A 14,701-nucleotide genomic window follows, 5' to 3' on the forward strand; every position below is an offset into this window, starting at 1 on the left:
ATCACATGTACAATATTTCAACAAATGGAAGTTCTAGTGTATTCAAGGGTGAAAATTTCATATTTTAAAGGAAATAGACTGAAACTTACAATTTTGCCTATTAAAATTTTTAGCTACATAATAATTGTACATATTTAGGTATACAATGTTTTCATATACATATACAGTATATAATGATCAAATTAGAGTTATTAGCAAATCCATCATCTCAAACACTTATTATTTCTCTGTGGTAAGAACATTCAAAATCTAGCCTTCTAGAGATTTTGAAATATACAAAACATTGTTAACCATAGCCATCCTGCATTTTACAATGGAACACCAGAACTTATTTGTATCTGATTATGTGTTTGTATTCATTACACAGCCTCTCCCCATTTCTCCACCACCCCTTCTATCCTTAGTCTCTGGAAATCACTGTTCTATTATCTACTTCTAGTAGATCCACTTTTTAAGATATGGGTGAGATTGTGATGCATTTATTTTTCTTTTAGTTTCTTCTTTTTGACTGTGGCTATGCTGTATATGTTAAAGACATTACTTCTATCTAAACATAGGTTAGAATTTTTAATGTTAGTTCATCTTTTCCTTTCATTTAATAATATTATAAATATAATCAAATAACAATCATGTAACAAATGGTTGTGTTTTGCTTTTATACACAAAATGACATTTTCATTTCAACCAATTACTAATACATCTTTTAGCTCTTATAGTTCACATTGTTTTAGTTTTATATAGAGACAGGAATCAAACTTTTTAAAGGAAATCGCCCAATTATTAGCTTTATTTGTTGAATCATATATCCCTTTCTTAATTAACATCCTATTATAAATGCTGGTCTATTTCTGAGATTTATATTGTATTACATCAATGTACTGCTTAATTTTATGTCAGTATCTCACATTGCAATTATTATAGCTTTATGTTTAAATATTGGTATTGCTAGTATTTAAGGTTTTTATTTTATGTATTATTTCAAGTGAGCTCTAATATCTTTTGATCAAACTACAATGTTGTAAGAAATTGCATTCAGTTTATATGTTAGTTTGGATAGCAATGACACCTTTATAACATTGTCTTACCCTTCAGGAACAAAGCAAATTTCTTTATTTAATTGGGTCTTCTTTTATGTCCCTCAGTGAAGTTATAAAGTTTTAAAAATATAGGTTCGGCCCAGTGAAATTGCCATTTTATTATCCCATATATAACCATTAGTATTCTTAGCATTGTCAGCTATATCTGAAAACCACATTGCCTCTTGAAAAAGAGTTGAGTCACTGTTTTTCAGACAATTAAAGGGATCTTTCGATCCATCAAATGAAACTACAAATCCTTACTTCCAGATCTTTTTATTCTAACCCTATATCCAATGAGACAAGTGTAGGAAAAGCTTTTAAGAAGGTACTTGATGGGCCTAATCTTTCAAGTAATAGTAATGGGTTTTTTTTTTAATACATGCAATATACTGACAACTTTTAACTGTATATATGGAATCCTATTGAATCCTATTTTCTTTGGGTTTATGGGGGTGTGCTATAACATGTGAAATTGGATCATCATTTTGTTGTTTTCCTGTTCACCCTCTAAATTCATGCCAGCTAATATTGATAGCATTTATGAGATCTAAAGAAAAGCCTTACCAAATCCAAATTATTTGAGCATTTTTATGATTTTATAGATATCATTTTAAATAGCATTTTTACTTTAATCCTTACAGGGAGATAGAGGCCCAGCAGGTCCTCCAGGAATAGCTGGAACATCGGTGAGTTATTATGATCTTACATTATTTTTGTAGGTTCATATTTTCTCCACAATAAATTTATAGCCAGGGATCAAGAAGGACTGGGGAAGCACACCATAACTATGGCATTAGGTTCCTGGAACCTCTGGTTTAAATAATAGAACCCTTTCCCAAGCCAAGAATGCTCCATTCATTTTCTTCCTGTATTTTTCTTTCCTAAGTCACTTTTATTGGGGTGGTATAGGTGGGTGGAAGGGAAACCCAGTTAACTGACTACATTTGACATATGAGCACAGATAAAAATTGTATTTTGTTTCTCTATTCTTGTCATATTTCAAGGTTTCTCAATCTTCAAAAGGCAGAGTTCTCAGCCCAGGCCTGTGCTTCAAATTCTTTCTGTTAAGCTGCAATCTGCCTGTATTATCCCTTAGCCCAGTGTTATTAGCAGAGCTTTATCGCTGCTAATGTTTCCTCATAAACTAGCCCTTCAGTCCTCTCAATCATTTTTGTTGCTCTCTAGTGTCAAATGTTTTAATCTCATCAAGGTCTTTTCAAATGAATAGGAAGTGCTCCAGGAAAGGTTGAAATCATTTCTGTGAGCCCTCGGGATCATTCTGATCTTCATTCATGATGCTCTAATTAAAATTTTGTGGTCACGCTTTATGAATAAGAGGCCATTTATCCTCTTGCTAGGTGCCCCTGCAGGGCAGGTCCGGTGTAGTGGTATAGAAAGTCAATGAAAACCGTTTGAAAGAGGAACATGGGAAGAAAGAAAGAAAGTACTACTTTCACCACCTACCAAAGCACCAGTCACTGTGCTTCATCCATTTAACTGATAAAACACTAAGTAAAGCCCTATCTATAATCTATATCTTTATAGAAAAATGACATCCCCTATTTTACTTGTCTAGATCACATAAATATTTGTATAATTGTAAAAGTAACATTAAAGTATTTCCTTTAGCAAACACTTGATTTAAAAAAAAAAAAAAAAAAGGAAGATTCTTCTTGAAAGTCAACTTCACAGTACCATTCTCTCCTCACTCCCTTCCTTACCACCATTCCTAGACTGTTTCTGGAATTGCCTCTTATATTCACATTCTGTTTTTGCTTCCATGTAATATAATTAAGCTTTATTTTCTATTTTATTCATATGGGTATAACTACAAATTACTTTTTGCTATGGCCTTAAATTAAGTATATATTCAAAGAAAAATTACTGACCATCAGTGAAAGTCTTTACAATACCTGTGATCATCTCCAAAGCCAAGAAGAAAAAAAAAAAGGAATTCCAAAGATATATAGCATGCTTTAAATGAGAGAAAAAAAAAGGAATTCCAAAGATATATAGCATGTTTTAAATGTTTTAAATGCCTGCCACATATTTGACTACCTAAGATCTGACACACTTAGTTTAAAATTAGCTTTCATATCTCAATCAAAATCATTAATGATTAGAAAAATATTAAGGTGTAAAAATTTTACACTGAAAATATGCAACTGTATAATTAAAGATGTGCTTTTGTTTTAATTGGAACTTGCTATGGCTCTGAAAAGTTAAAAGGCTCTAAACAGTGGTGACTATTAAATTATTAATGTACTCAGTGCCAGTGAATTGTATACTTAAAAATGATTAAAATGGTAAATTTTGTATTATCTATATTTGAATGCTATAAAAATTCAAAGATGAGTATTATAGCTGAAACAGGGATGGGGTCTGCGCACTTGAACATATGGTTACTCAGCTGAGATGCAAACCACCCATACTGCTCTTCCTTGAACAGTCCAGTCTATGTCTGCCAATATTGTCAGGGTTGTCTAAGGGCTTCTCCACAGCTTCTCTCTTTACCTTCTCCCAAGATGGCACATGGGTAAACAGAAGGAGATGTCTATGTGTTGGCCATGGGTAGGGCCATCTGATCAGCTGGGCCATGTTTTCCCAAGGTTCCCTGAGTTCTCTGCTGGTGACCTGTGGAACAGCTTCTGTCTTCCACCAATGTCCCCAATTCTTTTTTCTCATATCTTGAGGCATCAGCACCTTATAACCCCATGTCCTACACCAAGACATTTGTCTTCTCAGCTCTAACCTATCCCACTTGGGCCCACAGGAACTTTAGGAGTTCCTGTGGAAGCCAAAAATGTGCCCCCAGACATTGTGTCTTTCTAACTTTACCACTCTGCCATTTCTGTACTGTAAAGAGTCTCTCCCAGAATTCTAGACAAGAAGAAAAAGATTCTTCCTTTTCATATGCCCCAGAACTTACTGGGATTTCCCATCTCTCAGCTCCACACCTACATCCCATCTTGTCTGTTTTCTCAACCATGTTAGGTGCAAGGGGTAGAAAGTAGTTCCTTCAAGAGCAATACCATAGGCCTGGGATGGACACTTTGGCACTTCTCAGAAGAAGAGTGTCCTCCCCATGGTCTCCCTATCTTCATAGTGTCCATCCTCCATACCACAGTAGATTGAAGCAATCTTTCCCCTCCCCCATTTCAACAGAAACATGGATTTTCAAACCAAGCCAGTGCTTTTTTTTTTTTTAAAGCTGTCCTACTATGAACAGAAAAACTTTCTTGTGAAATTGAAAGCCTGGGAGACTTCTTTGACCTTCTTTGCTCTTCCTCTCTATAAAGATGAGCTGCTGGTGGGTGGGGGGAAGCATAAGGGGGATTTCCAGTAATGAGGATACATTGGTTTAACATTTTCAAAAGCATTCTGTCCTTCCACCCCTCCACACAAATGTACGGAGAACAGCACTCCAATCTGCAGTAGAGTCTGCAGAATTCCCTGGACTCTGTCCTTTTAGGAATGCCATTTTAACTTCAAGACCTACTGCCCTGGTAGCACTTGAAAGTCATGGTGAAGCACATGGCATCATTCAGTAGCTTGGCTCCTAACACATCTCTGACTTGTTTTATCAGGGGAAGCCAGGTACCCCAGGGCCTCCAGGAGTTCCAGGGGAGCCAGTGAGTTGCCACTTTTATCATATTTGTACTTTTTTGTATTTGCAAGCTGTTTTAAAGCATTTATTGGCAATTAATTTTTTTCTCTGGACACATTTATAGGGTGAGAGGGGACCTATTGGAGATATTGGTTTCCCTGGACCAGAAGGACCCTCTGGAAAGCCAGTAAGTGTTTTCTTTTACTATTTAAAATTTGCCATTTAGAGAAGTGTTCCAAGCATTACCTCTTTACCCATCTCCTCCGAAATTGTGAGATTTGAATAAACAGTTTTAAAGAAGGTAGGTTCTACACATGGATCTGGAGGGGCCTAAGTGGGGATTCCCAATGAGTTTCCTAGCTCTCTATATGATATTTTTACATCTCAGTGATGAAAAAGGTCAGACGTTTGTTTTAAGTGCCTGGAAAGTTCTCATTATTTCTTTAGTCTAAAATCCACAGAGTGAAGAAATAAATAAAATGGCCTGTCATTTACTAAATTACAAAGAAACCAAAGACTCACAGATATAATATCTGTATGTGAAGACTAAAGTAGAAGCTATTTTCTCAAATTCCCTCCTTTAAAATATAAGCCTTGTTCTCACACTTTCATAAATCACTGCTGCTGAATATATCATTCCCTCATGTCCTACAAGAGCTCTTAACTACTGATATATAGTATTGATGCAACATTGCAAAAAAGCATACCTATTCAACATATATTTGTCTAGTCCCTATTGTTTTCTAAGGATGCACAGGGTCATGAGAGAGAAGATAGAAGATGAACCAGATATGCCCACTCTCAGAGTTATTCTTCATGGAAGGTCATTGCCCCTTTTGCTTATTTATTTGCTGTAGTCTGTGTGGGAAAGGGAACTCAGGAGAAGGGGAAGATTGAAGGTGAATTAGCAAGCATCACAAGGCTCACGAAGCTAGTTCAATACCTCTGTGAAACATCAGGATTGGTGTATTCCTTGACACCATATTCCCTAAGGCAATATTATAAATGGAAAGTATATGCAATTTAGAGAGAAGATTTGAGTCTGAACTATGACCCATTTGAGTCTGAACTATGATTCATTATCGTGAATCAGTTAAGTGACATGACATATGGGAGGATTCCCAGTGCCTGGCTGTGGGAAGTGCTCAGTAAATATTGATTATATTCCCTGCTCTTCACCACCCCTTACCCAGTCCTCATTCCTAACCCCTATCTTGTAAAATCTTGCTATTGGGTCCCCAGAGGATTATACAAAAAATAATTTTTCATTCAACAAATAATCCTTGAACACCTGCTACACGCTGAGCCCAGTTCTGGGTGCTGACAACCCATGGGGTTTGTCTTCTAGTGTAAGAACAAAGTCAACAAATATACACCCACGTTTGCAGGTAGAAGAATAGCTAGAGTGAAGCACTACAGTATGATTTAAATCAGGTGGTCAGAGATAGCTTGCATTTTGAGCATTAAAGAGATCAAGTCATGAAGAAGTTGGAGAAAACATCATTTCAGGCAAAAGAAATGGCTAGTATAGAAGTGAGTGGGGTGAGGTCAAGGAATAGCAAATGGCATGAAGTCAAGATGAACTGAGAGAGAAGAATGGGGGATACACTTAGGGAGAGGTAAGCAGTGGCCAGCCCACAAGGAATTCTAAGCATTGGAATGGAGTTTGACTTTCATCTGAGAAATGATGGAAACCTTTTGGAACTTTTGTAGCAGGGAACAAAATTCAGATTACACTTTAATACTCACTCTGTTTGTATGAAGATTAGACTGTAAGAAGCACATCCATGAGAAATAAGGGTGGTAGAAATCAGCTGGTCATGGTTAGGGCGAGTTAGGAGGTTCACTAAAGGGACAGCTGACAAGACTTGCTGTTAGGCTGAAAGTGAAATGTGAGGGACACACCAGTCAAAGCTGTGGTTTGGAATCTGGGCAACCATATGAAAGTAGTGTCATTTGGCAAAATGGGGAAGACTGGAGATAGTATAGGTTTGGAAATAGAACCAAGAGTTCTCCATTTTGGACACATTCATATTGAAGCACTAAAAGATAGTGGAAATGTCAAGTATGCTGGGGATATATGCATCCAGAATTAATGAAGAGATCAGGATTGGAAAGATTTGGGTATTTAAACCTGGGCCTGGATAAAATGGAGTCACTGTGGAAATGAAGGGAAGAAGGCACTTAGAATATTAAAAAGGTCCAGCAAAGAAGACCGGGAGGTACAGCCAATGAGATGTGAAGAAAACCAGACAAATGGAGTTTCATTGGTGTCAAGTGAACTAAGTGTTTTAGTTAAGGAGTGATAACATACAAATAAGTAATACAATAGCTGAGAAATTTCCACTGGATTTAAAGATGTGGAGGTCACTGATGGGAGAGATTACAGCATGTTAGTATCTTGATAAGAAAGGGTCAGTTGAGAGGGGAAAATTTTCATGACACATTAAGTAAGTCGTCTGTCCTCTCCCACTGCTTAAAGGTGAAAATTCATTTTAACTAGGAAGACTGTCATTCATCCTTAGCTGTGAAGGGTGGAGGTAGCACTACAGAAGTTGGGGTACAAGGTTGATGGAACAAGCTGGTAAAGAGAAGGTGAAGGAGTTCTCTCATGTGTATTGTCCCAGTGAAAGAATTGAGGTCATCTGATAGGTATGAGGAGTAGAGCAGTAATGCTAGAGGTTTAAAGAAACAGGAAAATACATGAAAGAGTACTTTTGGAGAGAAGGAAAAGGAATCAAATTGGGAAATAGAAGAATAACATGGCAACAGAGTGACTGCTTGCAATCTGCCATCACATACTTAGGACATGTGAGCTAAGAGACACAGTTTTCTTCAGCCAATCACTGCTCAGAGGCAGGTGTGGGGCCAGCACAAAATTGGTCATCCCCAGGTATAGGGTTCTGGCAGACAAGTGAGGCAAGGAGAGAGGCAAATACCCAGAAGTTTAAAAAAAATATATTAATTTCCAAAGCAGGACTCTTGTACTCTTTATATACAAAGGGGTACACCCATGATAGTCTTGGATAAATTACTTGAGGGGGGAAAAAAGGACAGACTTATTTCTTTCCCTATATTATTACCAAAAGCATGAGTTACATTTTTACAGTAGATCTATCTTCTTTTATTCAAGTGACAATTGTTCTTTTGCTTCCTCTCCTTAATGAGCTTTATCTTTGTTGCTGTGTACCTGAATGTAATAAATTCTTTGAACCATGCTCTTCAGGTAATCTGTTCTTAGTTAAAGCACTGTAGATAATTCCCAGGATATTTCAGAGAGGTTGAGAGGCTGCCGTTGGGTTATCAACTGTGACAGATATCAGCATAATTTACAGCAGGGAAGACCTGCAGCTGTCTGCAGTTCCATCCTCACAGAATCCATCCCAGCACAATAAAAGTCTCTCAGGCTTTTCAGAGGAGCATTCCCATGCAATCGCCTGCTGGCCAAGAAATCATGTTCCTCACCTTGATCGCTCTCTCTTCAAATCAAATCTCCAAAACACATCTGCTGTTGGGCCCTGGGTATTTGATTTGACCCCGAGTACTTTTCCTCCTCATATCTACCTCCTGGCCAATAGTTCTCCCAGTCCTATAAATCTCCGAGCAGGCCTAGGCTTTATTACCACTTCCCAAACTGCCTTTTAAAGTTTAGCAAACTTCCAGTTTTCTAATAAAAAGTCACTACTTAATAGTCTCAAAAACCATGGTTACAGATTTCTAGCTTTCCTTTCATATTTTCTAGCTGAAGAATAACAATGTTTTGTGGCTGACAACTTATTTCATAGTAGGATCAGACTCTGGCCATGTTGTAAAATTCCCTCATTAGTAACTGAGATGGTTACTAAGATACCTTCTAACAAAATTTCCAGCAGAGAGAGTAACAAAAATTCTGTGCCCCAGCCACCTAGTGTTGTGGGGCACCTTCTTATCTCCCAGAATGCACCTAAACAGGAAAATAAGTGTGGAAAGAACCTTTGGCTACTACTATGGGGAGCTGTGTTTTATCTTGCTGAATCCTTAGTTCTAAGTCCATTCCTCACTTTACAAGTGAAGCATCTGATGCTACTGAGGTTGATGGAACTAGTAAATGACAGGGTCAGAATTTGAACTCAGAGCTGTCTGTTGATTTGTTTTTCTATTTTACCACATTGACTCAGCAAGCTCTAACAAGTATAATTAAGAAACTGTCCTTGAATCTTTACCCTTTTGTTGTGTTTATGTCTGTTATTGAAAAATTAGAAGTATTGATCATTTTTGTCTTGATAGGGAATAAATGGAAAAGATGGATTACCAGGTGCTCAGGTATGTGAAATGCCAGGTAAAATTAAAATTCTCTAATATGTAAGTGCATCCAGAATATCTACCAACATTTCAGTCAATCAGATTGATTAAGAATCTCGGCAAGTAGTGACTTTAATGTTGACATCTGTTTTTCAGGGCATCATGGGTAAACCTGGAGACCGAGGCCCCAAAGGAGAACGGGTATGTATATTACTATTGTGATTGCTGTTCAAACCAATTATAACTGTACCATCATGTTAATTACACAATTATGCACGTAGATACCTCCAAATCTCCCAATATGAAAAAGTCTAGGTGTATATGACCCAAGATCTCTATTAGGTATAAAACATGATAAAAGACCCAGGAACAGGTCACATGGCAGGTACACCTGCCACTTTGGCCTTTATACATACCTAATTCTACTTTGCTATTCTGTTTGGAAAGCTTTGCCCACCTATTGTCCTACACACATATGCCTACTCTAACCATTGCCCATGATTCCTTTTACCTAGAGAGGGTTTTCTCAACCTCAGCACTGTTAGTATTTGGGGGCAAATAAGTGATGTTGCTGGCTGTCCTGTGTACTGAAGAATGCTCAGCAGCATCCCTGGACTTTACCTGCTAGATGCAATAGCACCACTATCCCTCTAATTGTGGCCACTCTTAGTGTCTTCAGACCTCACTACATACCTCCTGGGAACCAAAACTGCCCTGATTAGTATCCCTCTCAGTCAGGGGTTCTCAGGAGAATAAGGAAGATGGTGCGAGGAAGTAGAGAAATAGAAAGGGGAAGTGCATTTGTAAGGAAGTTGTAGTAATGCCATTTATGTGATTTGCTTTTATGTAAACCATTTGGGTTGCTGCTAATGTTATTGAAACATGACACTCTTTTCTTTACTAAACCTGGATGTATTCTAGTAGGACTGGCATTGTGCCACTACTGCCAGTTACTTGAGCATTACCGTGCGTTGTTCTATGTAGGGATGCTATTATGCACAAGTGTGGCACATGTTTGTGTACTATTGTCTAGTTTACCAATTTTAAAAAAATCATGTTAATTTGGGGCTGGGGATGTGGATCAAGCAGTAGCATGCTCGCCTGGCATGCGTGCGGCCTGGGTTCGATCCTCAGCACCACATACAAATAAAGATGTTGTGTCCACCAAAAACTAAAAAATAAATATTAAACAAGTTCTCTCTCTCTCTCACCCTCTCTCTCTTTAAAAAATCATGTTAATTAAAAGAAATATGAACAAAATATCAATTTAAAAAGAAAGTTTGCCTTGTCTCCTTACACAGAGAAACACTGGTACTTTGGACATATTTCCATTTCTCACCCTTATACATAATACACTTACACATAGTACGCATATTTATGTATACCAAAGAAACAAATAGTGTTCTGAAAAATATGTGTTTTATAAATTATTTTCATCTACCAATATATAATGACTGTCCTTGTCTGTAAATATAAATCTACATCTACATTTTAATGGCTTTATGTTTGACTTTTTGGATATGCCTTATTTCACTTAACTAGTCCCCTTCTTCTGCAGTTTTTTTATTTTTATTTTTAAGTTATCTCAGGAATTTCTCCCAGCATATGCTGGGTTGATGTATCTGTACAGATACATTTTTATAACTAAGATACAGTAGCACTGATATTAGATCCATCCATTTTCTCTTTGTATATGGATTCTCTCTTCACATCCTGTGATCACAAAAGGTCTCTATAATTGTTCATTTATTTTTACTCTTTAAAACCAAGATAACACATTTTGTCCTTCTGCAAAATAATTACAAATGAAAGATTAATGTGATGAAATTCTGGGAAGCACAAGCACCAGTCCATCACATTTGGTGTGGACATCACCTCCTAGAATTGTGCAACTAAATGTTTGAAAATCTGTAACTGAAGCACCCACTGTGTGTGCACTCTCTCCCTCTTTTGCATATACTAGTGGACATATTGCAGCATAAAAGACAACATTAAAGAAACTTCAGGAACATCTAATATGATCTCATTCCTAATTTTTTCTGACATCTTCTTCAAGAAATTCTCTTGTAGTTCATTTATGCCATTGAGTAAACTATCTCAGTGACAACTCTCCTCCAGGCACCTGCTTCAAACCTTTACAATGGCTTTCTCATCTCTCACCTTCATGAGTTGTATATATTTAGGACACAGTGAATACATGTGCATGCACGCACACAAACAGATAAGACACGAGCACAGAAGACAAACTCAAAGAGTCTAATAAAGGCCAAATATGAGAGCACAGGAAGAGCAAAAAAAAAATGAAAGTTCACAATGTAGACGAGGTTTTGAGTGTCCTGAAGATTTTTTACATGGAGGATCTCTGATGAGATCCCACTGGCAATCTTCCTTTATTATTTTGAAGGAGATCCAGGCCTGAAGTGACTACTGATATTGACTTTTCTGAAATTCCATCATTCTAGACAGGCAACTGAGTACAACTGTTTTCATCAATAACGATTATATCTTTAGTGCTTACAAGGTGCCAGACATTGTTCTCAGCACTCTACTTGGGTTAATTCATGTATTTCCCAACAATGCCCTACCTAGTAGATCCTATTAATATCCGTATAAGAAAGGAAGCTTAAGTGACAAAGCTTAAGTCACTTATCCATGGTCCCTCAATGAATAAATGCCACTATGAATCCAAAAATTTTACTCTTAGCCACAGCTAAAGAGGTTCTAGAAAGGATCATTCTTTTCTTTCCCCTCCTTCCAACAGGGTGACCAGGGAATCCCAGGAGACAGAGGTCCACAAGGTGAACGAGGAAAACCAGGCCTTACAGGCATGAAAGGAGCTATAGGTCCTATGGGGCCACCAGGAAACAAGGGCTCCATGGGATCCCCTGGCCACCAAGGCCCTCCAGGATCCCCAGGAATCCCTGGCTCTCCGGTAAGTAGTGCTGAGCCCTTCAGGAGCTCCCAGCTTTATCAACCATATACCTCATTTATAATGAGAGCAATGATAATGCTTTTTAAAATATGTAAAATATACTTAAGCTGGTTTCTATTGTTTTTGAATTTCTGTGCCAGATCCCCTAAGCCTTGCTGTGCATCACCTCACTTGATCTTCACAACCCATCTGAGAGGAGTATCTTTCCATTCCACTTTTTTTTAAATTGTTTTTTAGTTGTCAATAGACATTTATTTATTTATTTGTGATGCTGAAAATCTAACTCAGTGATCACACATACTAGGCAAGCACTCTACCAACTGAGCTACAAACCCAGCCTTCCATTCCACTTTTATAAAGGAACTTTTATAAATTAGGACTCACTAATTAAAGAGAAGAGTTGAAGCCATGCTCCAGTCTGAAAGTCTCACTGCATAGTGATTTCCCATGGATCTTCCAAGTCGCTCATCTAACTATATATCCCATTATAATGTTTGTTCATGTCCATATCTGAAACATACATAGAAAGCAATGGAGATGATTCCCTATGTCACAATATCTAATCTACATTACATTGTACAGGATATATTTATTGCCCAGAATACCTTAAGATAATAACCAAATATAAAGAATAGTAATACTTTACAATTCTAGTCATTGTGAAAAATAACTCCCTTTTAAAATTACCAAGATTTTATAGCAAAACTTTATAAGTATTAGATTCATTATCAAATGCATGCAAAACACCATTGGACAAGGGGTTAAAAATTTAACGGACACAATTTACCTACTTTATTAGATCTCAATGACATTTTCCATTAGGAAAATTGCTTGATACATTTAATGCTTATTACATGTAAATTATAGAATTGTCATGAAGTGGGAAAAATTTAATGTCTTATTTCATGGATAAAATATTTTATAAAGAGTAATCCAGGGCTGGGATTGTGGCTCAGAGGTAGAGTGCTCGCCTAGCATGCATGAGGCCCTGGGTTCAATCCTCAGCACCACATAAAGTAAAATAAAGACATTATGTCCACATATAACTAGAAACATAAATATTAAAAAAAAAAATTAATCCAGCATACCTTAAGTTCTCTTCCAGCTTCTCTTTATGGATACTGTAATATCAGACAAGGACTCTTGCCTGTGTCAAGGGATTGGTTGGAAATTGAATTGTGATTGAGATTTGAACATCAAGATAATGCTGTTTAGGTTAACTTTATAAAATGAAGTAACAGGAACTTTCCTAATTGTATGAAGCTATGTCTCGCCACTAATAGAAAATATGTTAATATCACTAGACACCATTCTAGTTCACAGCTTTTAAAGCAATTATGCACTTCAACTTATTCTCAGCATTTGATCAAAAGATATTTATTATCCAGTACAATTGCCAAAAGCATTTTTGCTTGGAAAATGTATCTCTACAAAAGTTAAGTGTGCATGCCAACCCAAAATTTCTATTCTTAATTCATTTTTTCTGTGTTCTATTTTAATAGACTCATCTTTTTTCTTCTTTAGGCTGATGCAGTTTCATTTGAAGAAATAAAGAAGTACATTAATCAAGAGGTCCAAAGGATTTTTGAAGGTTAGGTTTACTTTATAACATTTCTAAATTTTCACTGATTCCCACCTCTATGAAGAATCCCAAGTAACATTCTTGAGAAATAGCAGCAAGATGATTCTAACGGGCAGCCTACTTTATGGTGGAGCAGCTCTGATAGAAAATTCTTCCTTGTACTCAGTTAAATTTGCCTCCCTGAAATATCCTGTCATTGCGCTGGTTGGTAAGACAACACAGGTATATTATCCTCTAATCATATGACATCCTTTGGGGTGTTATTCAATGTCCCTCATGCTCTTCATTTTTCTCTTTTATGGAGAAAATGTGTCTCGCTCGTACACTTGTTATGCTAGGGTTTAAGTTGCCCTCATTGCCAGGAATATTTTGTCAAGGCAGATTAGTCTTTTGATCTAGATCAGGGTCAGAACACTGTGCCTACCAGTCACTCCCACCTGCATCTATCTGTGTATGGCCCACAGATAAGCATGATTTTTTCTCCCACATTTTAAAAGTTTTAAAAATCAAAAGAATCTCTCATGATATGTGAAAATGATCCAAAATTGAAATTCGTCTCTATAAATAAGGTGTCATTGGAACATGGCCATATTTATTTCTTTATTTTCGCTGGCTATTTTCATACTATAGGGGCAGAATTGAGTAGTTGTGACAGATCATAAAGCCAAACAAAAAAATTAAATATTTAATATTTGGCCCTTTGCAGAGAAAGTTTTATGACCCTTGCTCTAGACACTAATTTAGCCCAAGATAGTATAATATGATTGCTTAAGAAAAAAAATGCTATTAACATTTTGAGTTAGATTAACTAATAACCCTAGATCTTCCTTATTCAATTTTTTAAAATTTAGTGGTTTCTCATTGTAGACTGTTTATTTTGAAAGACTAAGTACTTATGCTTGTTCAATATCTTATGCTTGCTCATATTAAATTTCAAATGATTCATGTTAAAGCCTTGTTCTAAACTAAAGGTATCTTTTAGAACACTCTTGCAGGGCAAGTAGGCCAACCCTCATAACTGTGTCCTATCTAAATTTTATAAACATGTCATCATTCTAGTTGTTAATAGAAATGTTGAATTAAAAGGTCAAGAGTCAAGGATTAAGCTTTTCTAAATGCCATTGGATTCTTTCTGCCCACTAGCAAATCATCTATTTATCTATTGTTTGATAGTCTGACTTCATATAGTTGTCCTAAAATCCATTCTACATTTCTTTGTC

At 36.7% G+C, this 14,701-nt stretch overlaps 1 protein-coding gene across 6 annotated transcripts in view; it reads left to right on the top strand.

The window, feature by feature from the left end:
- The window catches only part of Col19a1 (collagen type XIX alpha 1 chain), a 319,421-nt gene that overhangs the window by 278,181 nt on the left and 26,539 nt on the right, over window positions 1-14,701 (top strand). For all 6 annotated transcript variants that reach the window (XM_048805612.1, XM_048805613.1, XM_048805614.1 and 3 more), the window contains 7 exons: window positions 1,721-1,765; window positions 4,667-4,711; window positions 4,811-4,873; window positions 8,953-8,988; window positions 9,124-9,168; window positions 11,729-11,899; window positions 13,424-13,490. In XM_048805612.1, the coding sequence (XP_048661569.1) occupies window positions 1,721-1,765; window positions 4,667-4,711; window positions 4,811-4,873; window positions 8,953-8,988; window positions 9,124-9,168; window positions 11,729-11,899; window positions 13,424-13,490 (472 nt within the window). The remainder of the gene's footprint in view (window positions 1-1,720; window positions 1,766-4,666; window positions 4,712-4,810; window positions 4,874-8,952; window positions 8,989-9,123; window positions 9,169-11,728; window positions 11,900-13,423; window positions 13,491-14,701) is intronic.

Source organism: Marmota marmota, unplaced genomic scaffold (assembly GCF_001458135.2).
Source record: "Marmota marmota marmota unplaced genomic scaffold, marMar, whole genome shotgun sequence".
NCBI lineage: Eukaryota > Metazoa > Chordata > Mammalia > Rodentia > Sciuridae > Marmota > Marmota marmota.